This window comes from Equus asinus, chromosome 4, assembly GCF_041296235.1.
Source record: "Equus asinus isolate D_3611 breed Donkey chromosome 4, EquAss-T2T_v2, whole genome shotgun sequence".
Lineage (NCBI taxonomy): Eukaryota > Metazoa > Chordata > Mammalia > Perissodactyla > Equidae > Equus > Equus asinus.
In genome coordinates, this window is record NC_091793.1 from 109380420 (window position 1) to 109402646 (window position 22227).

The following is a 22227-nucleotide window of genomic DNA, read 5'->3' on the forward strand; positions in this document are numbered from 1 at the left end:
ATTTCTGGGCATGTAGAAAGCTGATCTTCAACATAGATACTTTCTCCTCTGTCTAGGAAAGAAGTCACAGTCATTTTTGTCTTGGCCTGAGTTCTCCAGATTAGCTTTTAAATTGTTAGTGGAAACTTTAATTATACATAACTGCATTGCAATAATGCTGTATTTTATGGTAGGCTGCTAAGAAGGAGACTCTTTTGTCTGTATGAGTGGTGAAGGGTGCTTTGAATTTGCTCTAGGAGTAATTTCTTGGGGGATAACAGAGGATTTGAAATATGGCCTTTCTTTGTTTATTACCGTTGGTTCTAGTCTGCCCTTCTTAGGTCCTCTTTGCTCTTCTTTCTGTTCATTCCTTTTGGATTCTTTGTTTTGGCAGCTTCTGTATGTAATATGTTTTGTATAATCATTTGTTCCTTAATTATGGTTATGTCCCAGTGTGAAAATCATAGTAAATACTTTTTGATGGTGACTTTAAAATACTTCGTTTCAGCCCCTATCCTCATAATACACTATTTTTGTGATAGTAGCTGAGAAGAGTTACCTCTGGAGCATGTGATGTATAATTATCTTATATGTTTAAAAGTAGCTTAATCTTAAATCATATTTTATAATTAAACTTTTAGTCTATTTAAAAGTACTTTTTATAATTTATTATTTGTCATATTGTTGAATTGGGATAAAGATGGGATCATTTGGGCATTTGAAGGCTTAAGAATTTGAGGTAGAGTTGTTTAGCTGGAAGTGAATTGACGGAATATCTACTTTAGTTTTTCTGTAAGAGAAATTTGAGCTTTAGATAGGCAGACCTAAGTTTGAATCTTGCCTCATAACATCACTATGGTTTTTCCCTGGTTAAGTTCTGAACATCAATTTCTTCATGAGAAAAGGGAGATAATTCTAATGTTAGGATTAAATGGGATAACACATAAAGTACCTATCATGGACCAGACACAAATTAGGCTCTTGATAAATGTTTTCTGTCCTAGTGCTTTATGTGTAGAAGAGATTCAACTATTTGAAATTTTGAGCTGTTGTGGGTCATATTATAGACATTTCTGCTCATCTTTCCAGAGGAAATGGTTTACTAACGTGTGCTTTAAAAGTAATGAAGTTCATCTTTAGAAATTTAATTAGAAGATTACCTAAGTAACACTTGAGTACTTTGTAGTTGTTTTGCCAGATAATTCGGATAAAATCAGTCCCCTCTCTGCCCTCCCTGATACTAGCCCCTCCTCTGGGTAACTGCAGTTAGTAGTTTGGATGTTCTTGACAGACCTTTTTCTATGTAATCTGTGTGTGTGTATGAGTAAATAAAAAATGTTATACTATTTTTTGTCCTTTTATTTACTTTGTATTGTAAATACAAATCCATCTTTCTCAGTACTCTTTTGTTATACTATTTTTTGTCCTTTTATTTACTTTGTATTGTAAATACAAATCCATCCTTCTCAGTACTCTTTTCCAAACTACAGTTTATCCAATAATTTCCTTATTTTCCAGTTTTTTATTGCAAGATGCAGTGCTTACATTTCTTCTTGTGCAGATATGCAAATAATTTTCTAAGATGTGGAATTTCTAGGTCACAGGGTATGCATATCTCAAATTTTAATGGATTATATTTCTTTCTGATTATAAGTGTGGAAAAGCACAAAGATAAGACTATTTCCCAGGGCCAGTCATAGAAGGGTTTTAGTGATAAAGTCAGGAAATTTTCTAAGTTTGTCATCATAATTTTTTATACAGAAATGTATTTATTTACATTTTATTGATTTATATATTACCAAGTCAAATCTTGAGTTAGGAAAGTCATGTAATGTAACAAAAATAAAAATAAGAATTAGGAAGAATCAATTTGAAGATTATGAAAGTTAAAAATGCTAGAGTTAAAAGAGACTTTGAAGTTCATCTTGCCTAACTTTCTTAATAAATGAGGAAGCTGAATTCCAGACTTAAGTGATTCACTCAGGCTAGTGAATTTCATCTAGTTAATGGTGGAGTTGGAAATGGATACTAGGTCTCCTCTTGGTCTAGAGTTCTTTCTGTAAAGTGGAAGCCACTGTTCTTATTACTATTGCTGTGCAGCAGATTTGTCGTAAACATTGTAGCTTCAAATTACCATTTTTTAAACTTACAATTTTATGACTCAGGAATTTGGGAAGGACAACTGGGCAGTTCTCACTGGAGTTATCTCATGCAATTCCAGTTAGTTGTTGGCTGCAACTGCAGTCATCTGAAGTCTTGGCTGAGATGGAGATATAAGATGGCTCACTGACAGGGCTGGCAGTTGATGCTGACTGTCCACAGGGAGCTCAGCTGGCTGTTGACCAGAGTGCCTACATGCGGCTTCTCCAGGGTGGTGGTCTCAAGTTGTTGGACTTCTTACATAGTTACTGGCTGTTCCCAGGATGAGCAGCCCAAGAGCAGAAGCTTTAGAGCCTTTTCTGAGTTAGCCTTGGAAGTTACATAGTGTCGCTTCCACTGTAGCCTATTGTAAGTGAATTGCTAAGATGGGCCCGGATTCAATAGGAGGGGACATAGATTCTACCTCTCAATGGGAGGAATGTCAAAGAATTTGTAAACAGGTTTTAAAACTTCCACAACCAGGATGTGACATTAGTTGTTCTTTTCCCTGGGTTCTCTTAATATCCAATAATGACTAGTACTTATTGCTAAATAAAATACCAACAATTGATGATATATTTTTCCATCTATTTCAATGGTACTTGTCTGTTGGGGAAAGCTATAACATGATAATGAGATACCACTGTAGCCAGAAATGTCTATTGTAGGGTTTTAATTAAAACTAAAATTTTCCTTAAGTATAATAGTTATTGTAAACAAAAGAATGAAAGCTTATATTTAAGATTATAAGATATTTTTTAAAAAGCTGATCTTTACCTTTGTAAAGCAAAAGAAAATACATTAAAATTTTACTAGCATTCATTGCTGCTTAAGGAACAAAATATACTTTTTTAATTTAATTAATAATGAAATTATAAAATTATTGTAACTTCTGCTAGTCTCTTCTTGGAGTTTTCTATTTTATTCTGCTTTTATTTCTTAATGGGAAATATTATTTTATTAGGACCAATGACCTACATGGAAAAAAAATTCTGTTTGGGGCTATGCATTGTAAATAAGAAGCAAGTTAACTGAGTTTTAGTGTGATTTATTTAGAGAGACAATATAAGAATTTCTACCCACTTAAAACTAACGACATTAATATTTTAAATTTGTATTGTATTTTTATTCTTATCAAAGCATTTTTTACTTATATTACTTAAAATGATTAAAAGTGCAAGAAATGGGGGCTGGCCCCATGGCAGAGTGGTTAAGTTTGTGTGCTCCGCTTCGGCGGCCCAGGGTTCCGCCAGTTCGAATCCTGGGTGCGGACGTGGCACCACTTGTCAGGCCTTGCTGAGGCGGCATCTCACCTGCTACAACTGGAAGGAGCCACCACTAAAAATACACAACTATGTACCCGGGGGCTTTGGGGAGAAAAAGGTGTAGGGGAGGAAGACTTTTCCTCTACCTAATGGGGGTTCGTCTGGCCGGAGAATGAATTAAATTCACATGAGACACAATAGCAAGAGAAAATTAAACAAAGCTTTGTGAGGACCATGGCCCGGGGCCATGGAAGTGGGGTGCACAGAGTGGTTATATACCCCCAAACAGGATATTTCACATATGATTGAAATGTCCCTCCCACAATAGTCACAAGATTGCCCTGTCGGCACAGTGCTTGATGGACACAGCAGGTAGTGGTCTGCTGTCTCGGTGGGCGCAGCAGGAGGCAAGTCTATTGTCTTGAGCTGGGCGGTCACAGGTGAGCGCAGCAATCAGTTCCTAGCCTAAGGAAAGATGCTTAATCCTTAAATGCCAACGTTGGGAGGGGGAGGGAAGTCAGTTACAGGAGGTTACCAGACAAGCACAATAAAATGCAGATTTAAGTCCTTGCCTTTGGCATTGATTAAGAGTTTCTAGAGAGAAGGTCATCTCCTTTCTTCTTCCTGGTACAGAGAGGGAGGCACCTTTTACAGATAGAGATTTACCTTACAAATGTAAATGTCTCCTAACAAAGAGCAAGCAAGTTCCACTCCTCAGAGCCTCCTTCCCTGTCCCAGTTTATCAAAAGCAATCAATCTCAAACAATCCTCATTCCAAAGAGACATATCTTGGGGTGGCCAATTCCAGTCCCCACAAAGGAAAAATAAAATATCTTTAAGAATGTGAGCAATAATTTAATAAAGGGTGCAATAGATAAAGGAGAAAGTAGATGAAGGAATAAGATAGATGGAAAGAGTATGATAGAAGAAGAGAACCCAGATACAGATGTTCTTAAGCAAATACTTATTTTATGCCATTTCAAATTTCATTAAGGCTTTTAAAGCCATATTGCATTTTTATTTTTTGCAACTGTAGTACAAATGACATATTAACTCTTAGGATTTATGTTTGAAATTTAATGGAGAGCTGTATATGGCTTAAGAATTGGAATTTCTACACCCGTACCCTACAGGCCCATAGGATTATTGAGCAAACCCTTTTTGTGATTTCATTCTTGTAATTTAACAAATCATATAAAAAGGAAGACAGGATGAGAAGAGGGCAGTGACATCTCAATTACTACTATGGAGAGGGAATTATACCAATTGAAAAAATGTTGTAAGTTAGAATTTATAATTGCAAGAGACCCTAGAGGTAATCTAATCCTACTATTTCATTTTAAAAACAAAGAAACAGATTTGAAACTATAATAGCAGCAAGGTTTCTTTCTATTTCTACGGAGTTTTGTTTGAATGAGCATACGTGTTACAGTGTAATTTTTTTCATGCAAGTGTCAGCTATTTGTCCCCACTGTCCCTAGACTAACAGAACATTAGGTACTCACCAGTGCTATTTATACACATGACATTCTTCATACTACTACTTCTTATTTTTTTTGTGTATAGCTCATATGAAATAAGAGTAGAAAATGTTGCTTGTGTTGTATGGAACCAAAAGGAGAATAGAATATGAGCACAGTTTAATTTTATGAAATATTTTTAAACTTAAATTTATATTTATTTAAAATTTTTTGTTTAAGTTTATTTATAATCATCAGATAATTCAGTTGAAAAGAAAATTATCTCTAGTCTTATATGTACACGGGTCTAATTAGAGAGTTTCTCAGAGAAAACAAGATCTTTTAGAACAAGATAACTTTTCAAGGAAAGATTGTATTCACTGTGGCCATTACTGTAAGCAGTGTCCATTTATGTGGATGCAATGACCAGATCACTAATGTCTGTGACTTTGAAGTACTTAGCTGTTAATACAAATGAAATCATTTAAAACACTTTTCCCCCTGTGAAACTATAAAAATATGAATCTCCATTATGGAAGAATTGAGACACAGAAGAAAGTGTAAAAAGGAAGACATTTACCTTCAGCTGATAACCATTATTTATTAATTTTGCTTGTTTACTTTGTCTTTTTTCCTGCATACTCTTACATACTTGAGAAGTAATCACTTAACAAAATAAGTTACTATGTAGAAATGCTCTCAGTATTCTTACCTTTATTTAAGGCAGAATCCAAATGAACGGTTAAAACTAATTTTTCAAAATTTGTAGCAAAAGCAGGGTTATTGAAATTGAAAGTCAGAATTGCTTTTCATAAATGAATAGGTAAAAGGAAAAAGTAATTTTATTTTGGAGGTATAAGGTTTACTTTTAATTTATCATAAATTACATTAGTGGTTAAGATGAGGAATTACAGAAACTTTTGGTGGGAGGGCCTTAGAAATATCTAATGTATTTCTTTCCCAGTGCAGGAATTGATTTTACAACATTGTTGACAATTGGTAAGCCTCTCCATAAACACTTTCAGTGGTAGGGAGCTTACCTAGTTTATGAGGTAACTTGTTCCTTTGCTTGATAGCTCTAATTATTAGGAAGTTCTTCTCAATACTGTGATAATATTGTAATTTTCACACATTTCTTATTTTCCCTTATAGAAAGATTTTTATTTTTACTTCCATAAGACACCCTTTTAAATATTTAGCTTTAGTTATTTAATGTTCTCTGCTGTGTGTACCTCTTTCACCTGTTCAGTCTTAAAATCTGTGCTCTGATTCAGTGCAGAGCGATGAGACATATTTTGATAAAGCGTATTGTGCCTTCGTTAAGGTCCAAGGTTTTTTGTTAGCCTTTTAGCAGCTATGCTAGACTTTTGGCAGGAGCCCCAGTGGTCAAGTGAAACGCCTAGATTCCCCCCACCCGCCCTCAGATTTACAGCTGACAAGTTAGAGCTCCGTCTCTGCTTTGTGCTTGTAGAGTTGATTTAAAGCAAACAATCTCAGATTACAGTGGCTTATATAAATCTTTGTTTCATCTTATTGTTCTAGTCTCTCAAGATTTCTTTCGGATTTTATATAACCTACTATGTTAAATATTCCTTTTGACCTCGTGTATTCTGTATTAACATTCTTTGAGTATTGTTTTAACCAGCTGTGAATTTACTTGACTTCTTTTTATGGAGCTCACATTCTTTTCATCTGTCTAGTAAGTCTATCAAAGAAAGAAAGAAAGGTTAATTCGAGTTGAGAAACCATCTGTAAATTTTACAGGCTGGGAGTTTGAATCTGTTTTTCTTGAGTCTTCGTGTCTCATTTTGGACCTGTATACATATTTTTGTGCCTGAAACACATGTAGCAGTGTTATCTCCTTCTTAGTTTCTGAGGGCTGCGCAAATGCTCTCTGGGTTGAGATTGTACTTGCTTGTCCTTTGGACCATTGGGCCATCATTTTCTCCTAGGGTTCCATACGGCTTCCTCATGGATAAATGGGGAAGAACTACAATGCCCCATTATGAGTTTGGGGTGGGGTGAGGTCTTGTGGTCATGATAACTGTATTGTTTTCATCTTCCTTAATGCCTGAAATTCTCATCACTGAAAGTTATTCCTGTTCATTAAAAGTACTATTCTTTCTCAAAATAAGTTATGGAACTTACAATAGGTAACACAGGTTACCCGCGTAATAGGTAACACAGATCTGTTATCTTGAGCAGATTGTTGAAGTTAGGATTGGAAATCAGAAGTAGTATTTAAAACATTTATTAACTTAAAGCTACAATCTATATTCATTGAATAAATAGAAAATAAATATTAACAAAAATAATAAAATTACTACTCTGTCCGTTGGAGGTGAATTACTGTAAATATCTGTATTCTAACAGATTTTATATATAGTATATTTTAATGGTTTCATGCTATATGTGCTATTCTGTAACCTGTTTTTTTCACTAATGGTTATTCTGAACATCTATAACAAGGAGTATATTTTAACAGATTTTATTTGTGTATATTATCAGTGCTTAAAATGGTTTCATACTCCATATGCTACTCTACATAGCATGCTTTTCTCACTTATAGTAGTAGTTTTTGAACATCTGTCTGGTCACAATGAATGGAGAGCTCTAGCATTGTTTTTCTGCATAGAGTACAGGTGAACTATAATTTACCTACTTAATCTTCTGCTGTGGAAGCCAAAGATTTTTTTTCTATTTTAAGTAACATTTATATTATTGATGTGATGAACAGTTATGCATATAGTCCCTTTTCACTTGTCTGATTATTTCTTTAGAATAGATTCCTAGAACTAGAATTTCTGTTTCAATGATAAATATGCTTTCAAGACTTTTGACATGTGTATTGCCAAATTACCATTCAGGAAAGTTGTACTACTATATACTCTTACCAGCGATGTCCAAGAGTACCCATTTTCCCCACAGTTTAGATGGAGATAATCTCCCATCCTAGCTGTGTTTGATATCTATCAAGAAGTCAAGCCCAACTCACTGGTCTGTGTTTCTAGACTTTGTCATTGTGCCTTTGCTCATGCTGTCTTCTCTTCTTTGCTTAGCTAATTTTACTGTCCTTTAGAATATAATCTTGGGAAATTTATAGAACTGTGTATTGCCATCACCATTGTTTGATCAAGGATACTCTTTTCATAGGAAGTTCATATTTGAAATTATGAAGTAATCCTAACATGAGATACAACATATTTTTTCCAAATTTGTCTTTCTCTCAGGGCTGAGAGAACAGTTTCATAAATGGCTATTAGTTAAAATCTCAAACTTTAGAACCGTCTGGGTCCTGTGGCATGATTTTACCTTCTTGTGTCTGTTTTTTGTCTTCTAAGCCTCTAAATTTCATTCTGGTTGAGTTTCTCCAAGGGCAAGGTGAAGGTGGCAGAGGAGGAGGAGAATGTAGGTTGACTGTCAATACTGCTGCTAGGTAGATGGCCATAGAGGCCTGGCAAAAGTGGGGATTAATGTGGAGGGCGTGTTGAAGTGCTCAGTAAATGCTGAATGACTGAGCTAAGTGGTATCTCTAGAAAATGCCAGACTGGCCTTGAGGACTGAAGCTGGACTTGGCAGAAACCTGAAGTTAAGGCTGTGGTATGTAGTCCAAGGAAGCTACATCAGTAGATGGAGCAGCTGCTTTTCTGCTTTGGGGATTTGATTGCCTCCAATTGATAGAGTATCTGGGAATTTGTACCGTGGTTCTAACCTGCCACCAATACTGTTGTTAGCATAACAGGCTGTATGTCAAAATACTACCACACGTCTTTTTTTTTTGGTGAGGAAGATTGTCACTGAGCTAACATCTGTGCCAGTCTTCCTCTATTTTGTATGTGGGACAATGCTACAGCATGGCTTGATGAGTGGTATGTAGATCCACACCAGCAAAGCATGTGAACTTAACCACTGTGCCACCCAGCTGTGCCCCCACCCCCACCCCCCACCCCCCCCCGGCACATGTCTTTTTAATACCAGTTGGCTCATATGTTTGGAAAATAGGAAATAGATAGCAGTATAACATGAAGTTTGGGATTCCTATGGAATCTTTCCTAGTTTAGGAGAGCTGGGATAATGGAGTAGAAACATATCCTTTAGCTGGAGGGGAAGAAAACCCCCTGAACTCTGCTGTGAAGGCAGCAGGAACCTTTTCAGCATCATTTAAAGAAAATTAGAACTGTGCACCTGCACCCAGGGATCCCTCCTTAAGAGCTAGACCCCTAACCTCACATTGGTTTCACTAGTGGCAGGCTGCTTCCTCTGCTCCTCTTCCCTCTGTGTTGTCTCAGCTGGCTAGCTTCCCACTCTGTTGTCTTGGTGCACTGTTAACATCTCCTGAGACAGCCTCACAGCACTCCAATATATTTGCCTGGGCATCCAGATGATCTCCCCAGGTACCGATTACTGTTTTTGTTACTTCTTTGCAAACTTGGGTAGGTTGTGAATGGTCTGACCCTCACCCTCTTTTCCCCATAAGTCTTATTATTTTTAATGTGAGGTTTTTTTTCAGGGATGAATATATCACATGTGAGCAGAAATGCCTGTATTTCCTTCTTGGATTTTTTTCCTAAGCATGTTTTAATTTGTTTTTATTATTATTTAACTGTTAATTCCAGCTTCTAAAATGCTGCACTTATTTTTCAAAACTTGGTTTCTTGAACTTGTTTCGTTTGTCTCAGACTCTTCAAAGCCTTTCCTCTATTCGTTGTTTTAGCTCTCTTGCCCTTCTCTCCTTTCTTCCTTTGCTAATTTTCTCTCCCCCTCCCCTTTAGCTTCTTTGTGCATTTGATATTCTGTTTATGAGGTTAGGAAAATTTTTAATTTTGCATTGGAGGCGGTTTAAGAGTGTTCCATTAGAAGCACAGATTAAGTTTAAGAGCTCTTATATTTTAATACTAAGGATTTTCATTACGTATTTTAATTATAATATTAATTTTAAATTAAAAATTTTAAATTAGAGCCTTTAAAATACGTTATAGCAATACATCGAAGTAAAATGTATTGATGAATAATGTGTAAGCATGCCTATATTATATATTTAACATAATTTATAAGCATATTTATATTTATGTAAAATATATAAATTCATATATAGAACTATATATAATGCTAATTTTGTTTTCCTCCAGGAGGATCAGGATGGGAGTCAAGGTCTGGGCAAGAGAAAGAGGGTCAAACTAAGCAGTAACACCAAAGGTATTTATATTTTTATTTCCTCATAGAAAAAGCTCCTAAAAAGGTTTAAGCACTAGGAACACTTGATCGGGTAGCCATATTGACATCAAGGCTCTTGGGAGTTATGTTATTAGATTTGTCTGATGATGGAGAGAGTGTTGTTAGGGGGTGATTGTGGGAGACTTCAAAAGCAAGTAAAACCCTTACTATTGGGATCTGGTTTATTGTTTTCTTCATAAAATGTGCGTTATTATCTTTGAGCCAGAAAAAAAGTCAGTCTTTTCATTGATTCTTTGATTTGGATCCATTGTTTGTGGTATAAAGTTTTAATTTGGTTTACATCTTTTTATAATGTAGGGCCTACGGTTTCTAGAGTGAAAAAGGACAAGCCAAGGAGAGAGAGTGTGTGAGAGGGAGAGATACAGAGCGAGGGAATGAGATGAATGGCGCTTAACATGTGTTAAGGTGACAACAAGGATTCAACACATGTTTTCTCAAAGGAAGCAGTAGATATGCCTATGAGAGAATAGATTAGTCATAATAACAAATAATATTTATTGAACGTTTTGTATGTGCTAGACATTGTGCTAAGTGCTTCATGTGCGTTGTTTCATTTAATTTTGAAAGTAACTGTATGAAGCAGGGTTTATCATTATTACTATTTTATAAATGAGGACATGGAGGCTTGTTAGAGATCACAGCTAATGAGAGGCAGATCCTTGATTCAAATCTCAGAGCCTAAGCTCTTAACCACTATGTTTTCTTGACCCTCACTAGAAGCTTTTCTAGAGTTCTTGTTATTAGCTGGTCTGGATTTTTGCCGTGGATTTCCAAATCTTAACATGATCTATTTTGTGGGTTAGTGTGGTCTGTTAGAGTCTCCAGAGGTTAAAATATTATTTTGATGAAAAGAAGCTTCTTACTTCTGGTTCCAAATGTATCTTGTGGAATGTTTAGGACTGCTTGGAAAGGGGGAGCAAGCAGGCAGTTTCAGTTGGGGCTCATTAGTAAGTCTGTTCTTAGTTATGCTGCTGCATTTAACTTGTGGGCTGCTAGCAAAGGGCATGAAATTTGATTTGTGGTCCAGGATGCACACATGCTCCCCTTCTTCCTGGCTCAGCAGGGAACTTGTGATGCTTGAAGGAAATTAGAAACCCATATGGCTACCTGGCCCTTTGACCTACCAGAGTTGTCTGTGTGTTTACCTGAGTCCTTAAGATACATGAGTTGGAGCAGATTGTTAGGCACACACTTGAGTTTAAGCTTTTGGGATGCCCAGAAAGTACCTGTTATGGTGTAAGAGGTTAATGTTTTCATTCAGCCCAGTCAAACTCTGGCTGAAGATACTTTTTATGCAGATTTGAAGTTTATTTTGTTTTACACCTGAACTTTTTCACATTTGAGATTAGATTGGTTGTGTTTCTTCCTTCCTTCCTTCTTTACTGGTAAGAAGTAGAACAGAGATTTACGACTTAATCAGTTATCATTTTTGGTTTAACTATGTACATGGAAGAAATGACTTCCTGAATTAGTAGAACCCCTGTTTTCAAAAAATGCTTGTTGCTTTGAAGATATATGAAGTCCAGGGAGTGGTTTAGTTTTTGTAAGAATTTGGTTCAACAGTTTGAAAGTGAGCTGAAACTGAAATATGTACTGATAGGCAAGAGGTGAGGCACTGTGCTAAACACACCACTGCCTATTCTCAAAACCTGAATTTTAAAGGTGGAGAAACTGAGGCTTTCGCTAACATGGCCAAGATTATTGAGCTTGTGAGTTGCAGAGCCTGGACTCTGCTGTCTTATTAAAACCTTTACCTTACTCATGCATTTGTACCACATACTGATTCTTTAGAAATCTCTTTTTACAATTTGGCTTAAGGTGGTTTAGGCATTGTAAAATCAAGACGATTTAATCAAAGTTTTAAAGGTAAATAGTCATACTTAACTACTGGAAGCATTGCTAACCACATTTCCATAACATTACACATAAAGCACATAAAATGTGCTTTAAATATCTTGGGAAGCTGAAATAACCTATTTTAAGAACAACAGCAATGAAGACATTGTGGGTTCTTTTTTTTTTTTTTCTGAAGATGAAAAAATTGAATTGTACATTACTGCAGCTATTTCCATTTTAGTAGATGCCACAGCTTTTCTGGTATCTCCACATTTTTTATTTATTTGAAACAAAGTTAATGTATCTTTCTTTTTAAATGCTTAACATACGTAGCTTCAGGTTTTTCATTTGGCTAATGCAGACTTGCAGAGTCATAGCTATGAATTCTAGGATTAATGCTGCTAGTTTTGTTCAGCTTTGTAAATACTTTCAGAAGCATTTATCTGTGAGGGTTTTATTTTATTTTTTGGTAGTCTGTGAAACTTTCAGTCATGTTAGTGCCAAGTGAATTGTGAGAATTAAATTGACTTCAGGAGTCTGCTGTGGATTATATTCTAATTTTTAATTATAATCCTTATAACTTGTCACCTAATGCACTTAAGCCCTAATTTTTACTACTTTTTGACTTTGAATCTGTTGGTGTGTGCCTTTGAGTATATCTTCCCTCGTTTCTTGCAAGACTGGTTTATTTCTGTTTTAAATCATTGCCATCCCCTGGGAATGATCTTTTTCAGGAGGAAGAGGTTTCTGTTTTACAAGTAGAAAATTCTGAGATTTGGAAAATAAAGAATTATTTAGTTTTCAATAAGGGGATGTATAGTGTAATTGGATTTATATTTTTACCCTTATTTCATATTGCTTGTGCTGAAGACAGCACTGAAAGGGAGTTAGGTAGGGGATTGGAAAAATTGGGTTAAAGTTATATCTTATTAAAACTGATTCAAGCTTTATTAAACTCAGAATGTTTTATAGAAGAATCGAGAGAGCGATAACATAGTGAACTTATTGTTACTCTTTTAGACCCATTGCCTGAGGAGATGTGGTATGAACACATTACTCAATAATAGAAGAACTGTGAAACTGGGGTAGGGTTAATTGAAAAAACTCTACAAGGTTACCCTGCAAGGCGAGTTGAACTGTAATGTAGTTAGGGCTGTACCTGAGTACTTTGGTGCATGTGATACTGTTTGTTCAAATTCTCTCCTCTAACTCTAGTCCCTGCTTAGCTTTGTCACTGAATCAGTCCATTCACAGTTGACACTTGCTATATCCTCTCGATGTCGTTATATAGAGCTGATGATCCAGAGCAGTAGCCCAAGATCATTTGCTGCAAGAAAGGTTACTAGTCAGAATTTTCTAGTTCATTTTTAGGGCGAAAAATTAGAGAAAGTGAGAGAAAGACATAGGCAGAGTATTAAAAATATTCAGTTCATCATACACACATTGAGACCTTTCTGTTGACTAAGTGTGGCAAGAATGCAGAGATTAGCAAGAGACAGCCTAGTCCTGAAGGAATAGCACTTGGCCGTAGAAATAGTCTCTTCAGAATACCTTTATTCGAAAGAGGCATCCATTTCCTGTTTCCTTTATGCATGAAGAGGGCATCTCGAGTCCATGCAAGTAACCCTCCGTATAGTTTTCCTCGTATATTCTTACTAGACAAAGTAAATGCTTCTGTATATTGGAGTAAGCAATGCATTAGTGATTATTTTCTCTAGTGAAGTTAGTGTTTCATTTATGAAGGATAATTTTAAAGAAATAGGTAAATTATTGAATGCTATGAAAATTTCTCCCCTTTTTTCTAAAAATGAAAAACTTAGAAAACTTTGGACTTTATGTCCTAATAGTATGTTTTCAGTAGAAATTTTAGATAAATGGCTTGTGTTTAAGAACAAGTAATTACTTATTTTTCTAGTAACTGCTTTATGTTAAAATATAAGGATTGACTATTTTGTTATTTATATACTGTGGAGACTATAGAAACCTAGCTTGATGTCAGTATTATCATTGAGTTATTGAAAGGGTATCCTTAATTTTTAGGCACATTCAGGTGTTTGAGGTTTATGGGTTATTAATTATAGTAATAGATTATAGGTTTAAATGAGATGAACAACTTATATCATTAGGTGATAAATTTTCTTTTTCTTATGCAGATCAATCTATAATGGATGTTTTGAAACATAAAAGTTTCCTAGAAGAACTATTGTTTTGGACTATCAAGTATGAATTCCCCCAGAAGATGGTAACTTTCTTACTCAACATGCTTCCAGATCAAGAGTATAAGGTATCTACATTTTTTTCCCCTTCCTTTCTGAACCTTGCTCCCCTTTCTTTGCCTTTTCATTAGTAAACCTTTTGTTATATTTCTCGGCTGTGGCTTATTGTGTTGTGGCTCTGAGGACTGATATAACACAATGAAAGAGCATTAGGTTCTTCTTTTGCCAACACAAGGTCTGCACGAAAAGCATAGTATCATAGAGGCAAAAGCAAACTGAGGCCGAGCACCATTACAGAGCAGAATTCCTTAAGTGTGTTGCCTTTCTGCATGGAACTTGGTCCAAAAGGATTGCTGTGGGACAAACAAAATCACAACTGCACAAATAAATATATAGTTACAAATTGTACTACATTCTCTAAAGGTGAGGTGCAAGGTGCTATGAGAATGTTCAATGATGGCAACTGAGTTTAGATGAGGGATTAGCCATGGGAAAAGCATGGGGTTAGTAGCTGCTGGCCATAACTGTTAGAGAGACGCAATAGTTATTGGCTCATGTACATGTGGAGATAGGTGAAGTCTCTAGTTCCTGTTACCACCATATGGTTATGGCAAAGTGACACAGCCTAGTTTATGAAAAGAAGATAAATCATGCTCTAGTTCTTCTTATAGTTTACGTAATAAGGCCTCCTTAGGAGTGACACTTCAATAATGCCGTTCTTGTGTGCCTTTATACCTGCTTAAAAAAACAATAGAGGAAATGTACATGTTACACAGAAAGAGTATTTAGTCAGATTAGTGGTCAGCTTCCAGATCCAACAGGAGAAGGTATTTCTTTCCGAGTCATTACATTGACTCACTTGTTGTTTAGTTATATTAGATCCTCTGTGATAGTTTTTAGCTGAGACTTTAGATTTTGTTGTCAAAGTAGGTAGCACGGAACAAATACACATACTTTGACATTAGTAAATGGATATATTTGTGAGCAAAGTGAAAATTTATATTTTTAAACCATTTTAAAACATTAATAATTTAAAATGCTTATTAAAATTTTTAACCATCAAAGTATTTTGCTGATGTTCCAAAAAAGCGAAAGTATGACTTAAGACAACTGTCATCATTGAAATTACTTTTTCAATTACCTTGTACATCATCACAAGCTAATAATAGCTTTAAAGTGCTAATATAATGTGTTGGAAAATGTGTTATAAAACTCAAAGTTAAACTAATTTTTTTTTCTTCTTATTTAAAAAATTTTACAGGTTGCTTTTACAAAAACTTTTGTTCAGCATTATGCTTTCATTATGAAAACACTGAAGAAAAGTCATGAATCAGACACTATGTCTAACAGAATTGTGCATATTAGTGTTCAGTTGTTCAGCAATGAGGAGCTAGCCAGACAGGTAACAGAAGAATGTCAGCTGCTGGATATTATGGTCACTGTGCTATTATACATGATGGAAAGTTGCCTTATTAAAAGTGAGCTACAAGGTAAACTCAGAATTATTTTCACTAGTTTTGTTGTTCGTATACTTTGTATAACTAGTGTTAAAAACTCCTTATATGCTTAAAGATAGCTTTAAAAAATTATAAAATAGTATGTATTTGTTACAGAAACTTTTGAAAATTTTTAGCAAAATTTAAAGAAAAACTTTAAAATCACCTATAGTTTTGTTGTTTACAAATAATTGTTATTAACATTTTGGGTTATTTCTTTTTGTGTGATATGAATATATTTATGGATAAAAATACATACTTTGAAAATACGCTACTATAGTATACATGTGAAGAACATCTTTTTTATGATTGCAGCTATTAATATCATATGGCTTTACCATAATTAATCATTTCCTTATTAGACATGTTCCTGTTTTTTAAATCATGAATTAGTTACTATCAGCCTTAGACATTTCATATGCCTAAACTTTTATAATTTAAAAGTTGGAATAAATCTTGCCTTTTATGTGTTCTCTTAGTGAGATCTTTAATTTTCTTCTTTTGTGCCCGCTATATGCTTGATGCTCCTCAAACTGCCATAATATTTCTAGGACCTCTCCCATTCTCATTTCTCTGTGGTCCTTCATCTTAGCTTTACTTCCTTGTAATAATTTTTATTATTTGAGTATTTGCTATGTACTAGGCACTGTGTTAAAACTATTTATATGTTGTCTCAGTTAAGCTTCTGAACAGCTCTCTGAGATTGGTATTATTATTATCTCCACTTTAAAGATGAGTAAATTGAGACTTAGAGAAGTTAAGTCATTTACCATGGATTATATAGCTAGTAAATGACAGAGTCAAGAAGGACTTCGTATCTCCTGATGTCAGAATCTTTGTTCTTAACCATGACACAGCCATGTCAACATTGATAAGACTGCGTCTTCACCTGTTGGCACATGGAGCTATACTTTAAATATAACAACAAGCAGTACCTCAAATTAAATCTTAAGACCTTTTGATTCTCTGTGGAGGAGTTTGTAGTTGAGACTTGCCTTGTTCCACTGTTGCCTCCATTTGTATATCAGCTCCTATTTTCTCTTTATGCTCATAGTCTGTCTATTGTCACATGTGATACCGTAGCCTGAAAATTGATATATGCTCAGTGCAGGGCATGATGACTTGAATATAATAATAGCTAGCTAATAGTTATGATAGCTACCATCTTTTGAGCACTTGCTATCTGCCATACTCTTTTCCCAGTACTTTATATGTATTGTCTCATTTAACCATTGGTAATTCTGTGGAGTAGATATTGTTTTTTCCATTTTATAGATGGGGCAGTTGTAGCTTGGAGTTGAAGTCAGTGATCTATGGTTTTATAGCTATAAGTGGTAAGGCTGGGTGTCTGACTTCAAAACCTGTAATGTTGCCCACTACATGACTCTGCCTTCCCATTGTAGGTATAGTGGGAGCATGATACATTATTTACGTTAAGCAATATACCTCTTTGCTTTTTAAAAGGAAAATTTAAAAGCTGCTTTGTATCTTCGTGTTTTCTGTCTTCATGTAAAATGACCTTTTCTTTCTTAGAGATTTAGCTACATATATTGCTTTTTATTTTCTTTTTTGAAATAGTATCTATCATCATTCAGTTGTATCAATGATAGTCTCACACAATTATATATTTAGAGAAGGACTTTTCACAAAAATAGTATTTTTAATTTATAAACTAGAAAATTTTTTAAATTTAGAAGTATCTACTCTTCTGAAAAGAATCTGAAGCCTATTTTCTTGACTCAGTGGTTTAGTTAGGCTTATTACATATGGTTTACATTTGGTCTTCAAGGAAGAATATTTGGGAAGAAGATGTATAGTCATGCGCCAGATAACGATGTTTCAGTCAACAATGGACTGCGTATATGATGGTGGCACCATAAGATTATTACCATATAGCCTAGGTGTATAGTAGGCTATATCATCTAGGTTTGTCTAAGATCACTCTATGATGTTCACACAATGACGAAATAGCCTAATGATGCATTTCTCAGAATGTGTCCCTGTTGTTAAGCGACGCATGGCTGTATTTGAATCTGCCTCCCATTTTTTATATAGCCAGCTTTTCTGAGGGAGTTTTTATATTTGTTTCCTTACCTTCCAACCACTCATTAACCCACCAATCTAGTGTCTGCTTCCATCATTCTGTTGCTGTCCCCAAAACTGTCCATGACTCCAGTGTCCACATGTTCTACTTTCCCCAGAACAGCTCCAAGTTATGCCTTTTGTTCTGACAGTTATTAATACAATCCCTTTTACTCTCAAACATGTCCCAGTTTATACGGTAAATTATATGGTCACCCTTCCTATGACCTACATGAGGAGGAAACCAGTGGCCACAATTTGGACCTTTTCTTGTGTGATTTTCAGTAGCATTTTACTCTGCTGATTCTCTGCTCTTTCTGTGGCCCAAAACTCTTTTCTACTTATCTTATCAGTGTTTGTGTTTCTTGGCACTTGGTCCTGGTGTCGCTGCTCTTCTCACTTTTCCCATTTTTTGTCAAATCATATTGCATGGTCTTAGTTGCTTTCTACATATACTTCCCTTCTAATGCAGTTAGTCTGTCCTGGAAATTCTTAACACAAATTGAATTTTCCAGAAGCTAAATAGCTATAAGTAGCATTGCTAAGATCTTTAAATAAAAATATATTTTTTCTGGCAGTGAGTTTACATTATTTCTAAGCCAAGGTCTAAGACTGTCCTTAGCTGCTATGGTGTTTTTTTGGTCTTTCAAAAGCAGCATAATATTTTATGATACATATTTACTGATTTTCTAAAAGCACCATAAGCTTTCCCCATTTTCACATGAAGATTATTGGAATGAGCTTTAAACAGATTGAATTACCCATAACTAGCTACAGATATTACAACAGGATCTCTGTACTTTCTTTTAATATTTTAACACCCTCTGTCTGACCTTTGTATAAATCGTTCATTAGACAATATTTGAAAATTTTGTCTGCACTGTTAGTAAATACAGGAGCTGATACAGTGAGAATTCGCATGGCCACAAGAGTAGCTGAAGATTAAAAGGAAAAAGCATCTAGTGGTAGATGGTCCCTACCTTACACTTTTTCTTTGTTGTATTCATTTCTACACCATGCTACTTTGTGGTTCCAAACTAATTCGTGACTTTGCATATCCCTGAAATTTTACAATTTATCTTATGAAACAGTCTGTGTAAAATGGAACTTAAAACAATGTGGTGCATAACCATAAGAATGTCTGTAGTTGCTAATAATCCTAGAGTGATCTTCTGTCTTGCATATCAAGCTGTTTATTTAACTATATTCTTTGGATGTCTATAAGCACCACAGACACATAATGTCCATGCCAAAAACTCATTATCTCTCTATCAAGTTTCCTTCTATTCTTTTATTATGTGTGTGCATCTCTGTGTGTGAATGTGCATATGAGCATACTAGTGTGTGTTTTGGTATCACTGTCTAACCATCTGCACAGCTGCCCAACCTAAACACTTAGCAGTCATTTTTGACTTCTTCTTACTCCTTGTAGGTATAGTGGACATCACCAAGACTCTCATTTAAACCTTCTAAACATCTTAAAATAGCCTCTTCTATTCATGTTTGCATCTTCATGCCACCATCATGAAGTTCAAGCCATTGTTATCTGTTGGCCTCTTACCACTGGTCATCACACTCTCCGTCAGTCACTCTCTACTACACGTCGGTTCATGTCCCCTGTCTTAAATCTTCCCACCCCCAGTGGCTTGCCATTCTCTTCACATAAACTTCAAACTCCTGAAGCTGATTTACAAGGCCCTGTAGCCTCATTTGTGTCACCTGTCCTCTGCGTTCTTTGTCCCAGTGATTCCATTCTTTTTTACACTGTTTCCTCTACCTAGAACACCATTTCCTTCCCATCCCTAGTTTATTTGGCTAATCCTAATTCCTACTTCATTTTGTAGATCTCAGTTTAAACATCACTGCCTAAGGAGAGTCTTCTAAATTGGAGACTAGTTTTATCGGTTCTTATTGGTTCTTCCTGTACTTTTCCTACTGTAACCTGTTATTTCCTATTATAGCCCTTATCACACTTTATCTTCTTAGATATTAATCTTGGTGGAGAGATAGACTATATAAATCTTGATTTATTTATCAGCGTATTCTCAGAGCTTACAGGACTACCTGACCCTTAGTCGGTGCTCAATAAATACTTGTTGAGAGTGAATATCATTTAACATTGAATCATTGCTCTTTATGTCTGTAGTGAGGAAAGTACCAGTTGGGTAAAAATAGAGATCCACATAATTCTATTTCATTAAAGATTCCAAGGTGTTTTTTGCAAGAACAGTAGTATTTAAAGCAGTGTCAGGAAAATAGTGATTTTGATTAATTATATTCTGCTTATTCATTCTCTGGTTTCAGTTAAATAGAATAGTGATTCTCAGTGTTTAAAAAACTTCTAAAATTCCAGCATTCCTAAGCACTGTCCCATCATTATCAATGGCTCACCAGCTCAGAGTGGTGGTAGTTGTCAGGGAGGGCTTTTCTGAATCTCAGGTGTTGGTAATTTGTAAAAGGCCTCTACTGCCACTCCCTCATTGAGTTATACCACTTGTATCCTATAGAGAAGCACTGAAAGAGAGCACACTTAACTTTGTGGGTCCTGTTCTTATATATTGTAAAATTTAAAAGTTGGGTAAAATAATTTCATGGACTGAAACCTAAATTTAATATATGCAAATGGAGAAGTGCTATAGAATCCCTCCTCACTGATGAGTTTGACAAGTAGGTGGTTAGTTGAAAAAGTTGGTTAAAGTGAGGAATCGTTAAAAAATGTACCTTAAACATTGCATTTTAACTTAAAACACAGAAATGCATGTTCATTCTCTAGTCTTTTAGGCGAAGCGTTTTTAAGGTATGGTTTTCTTGACTGGAGTTCTCCCTCGTCTTTCTTTTATATACCAAATATGTAAAGCATCATTTGTGATTTCTAGTTGCATTTTCTTTAGGGTTAGAACTTAAAGATCTTTGTGAAGCAATCTGAGTATAAAATCCTTCTAGGCTTTTATGATTTTTCTCCTCTAAGACTTTTTGGCTTTTTCTTAGGCCCTTTTATTCTCTCTCAAAAGCTTATGATCCAGTTTTTGTAATACCTCTCTTTATGTATTCATGTTTTATCAGTTTAAGTACTTTTAATTTAAATTTTATAATTAAAATAACAGGAATAATTAGCATAAACAAATAAAAACTGACTCTGGATAAGCATATACTTCGCCTTGTGTGCTAGGGAATAGGCTGCTAGCTTTGAGCATTCTGTGTATTATGGGTATAATTTATTTTACAGCAGAAACGGCAGGGCTCGTTTGTCCAGTGACTCAGTTAAGTTGAACTAGGTTAAGAGAGCTAATGCATATATGCTATGACTTTTAATAGTGAAGATTTTGTACAAGCCTAACTCCTCCCCCCCCCATCCTGCCAGATATATGTAAACTTTGGTTTTTTTTTAAGGCTTAAGAAGTTTATGTGTGTTTTTGTTCTTTCATTTTTGAAATACTGTGTTTGCTAAAAAATTGTATTTACATATTTGACTAGAAGAAAGCAATTAAAAATATAGATTGCTTAAATCATACAGATTTGATTGGTAGGATAGAATGAGATTAATCTAGGGATAAAAATGTTTTATTGATTGGAACTGAAAATACTCCATTATGTCATTAGAATCAAGCAATTAATAAGGTTTTATAAACATATAGCTAGCTCAATATCATGTAATATTGTTAGACGTGGTAATAATTACTATAATGTGTGCTAAGAGTTATGTGAATGTTTCATTTAATTCCCTTAAGATATGTCTTTTTCCATTTTACAGATGGGGAAATTGATTTGGAGTCTAAGTAACACACCTAAAGCCATATGGGTATTAAATGACAGGCTAGGGTTTGAATTTAGGTGTGTCTGATTCCAAAGTGTATAATCTGTATCGTTGGTAAAGTTTTCTTTTTCAGCTTACTTATTTTGGGGCTGTGTGTATTTGTTTTAGATGAAGAAAATAGTTTACATGTTGTAGTGAACTGTGGAGAAGCATTACTGAAGAATAACACTTATTGGCCTCTCGTCAGTGATTTTATTAATATCCTTTCTCATCAAAGTGTGGCTAAGAGATTTTTGGAGGACCATGGTTTGTTAGTTACGTGGATGAACTTTGTATCTTTCTTTCAAGGTAAGAATTTTACTTTTTTTTAGTTTCATTTTTAGTATTAGTTTTTTTAGTTTACAAAATGTCTAATGTTAAACTATCAAATACTAATTAAAAGATAATAGCACATCGTTCAGGTTACGTGTGACATGTCTCATTTTAATTAATTGATATTTGTACGTAGTTTTATAAAGTATTTATGAAAACATAGAGAGTTATGAAAAATGTCAAACTATTAAAAAGGCAACAGGAGTATAATTTTTTTAGCATTTTAAATCATTAATCTAGAAATTTCTAATCTATTCTCCAAGAGAGATTCATAACACTTTCATAAAAATTTCAACTAGCACCAGTTAAAATAGTTTTGACTTTCTATTTAATATATTCAATTGTGTTCTATAAGGAAGAGACAATTCACCAGGTGTTTCCAGTTTGTAAAGA

The 22227-nt window shown here is 34.9% G+C and overlaps 1 protein-coding gene across 7 annotated transcripts in view; it reads left to right on the plus strand.

Annotated features, from left to right (window-relative positions):
• Window positions 1-22227, plus strand: part of UBR3 (ubiquitin protein ligase E3 component n-recognin 3) — a 229898-nt gene that overhangs the window by 46952 nt on the left and 160719 nt on the right. For all 7 annotated transcript variants that reach the window (XR_011502861.1, XM_070508074.1, XM_070508076.1 and 4 more), the window contains exons 6-9: window positions 9973-10039; window positions 14068-14198; window positions 15392-15620; window positions 21631-21810. Coding sequence is in view for 6 of the 7 variants with exons in the window: in XM_070508074.1 (XP_070364175.1) it covers window positions 9973-10039; window positions 14068-14198; window positions 15392-15620; window positions 21631-21810 (607 nt within the window). In the remaining variant the exon portion in view is untranslated. The remainder of the gene's footprint in view (window positions 1-9972; window positions 10040-14067; window positions 14199-15391; window positions 15621-21630; window positions 21811-22227) is intronic.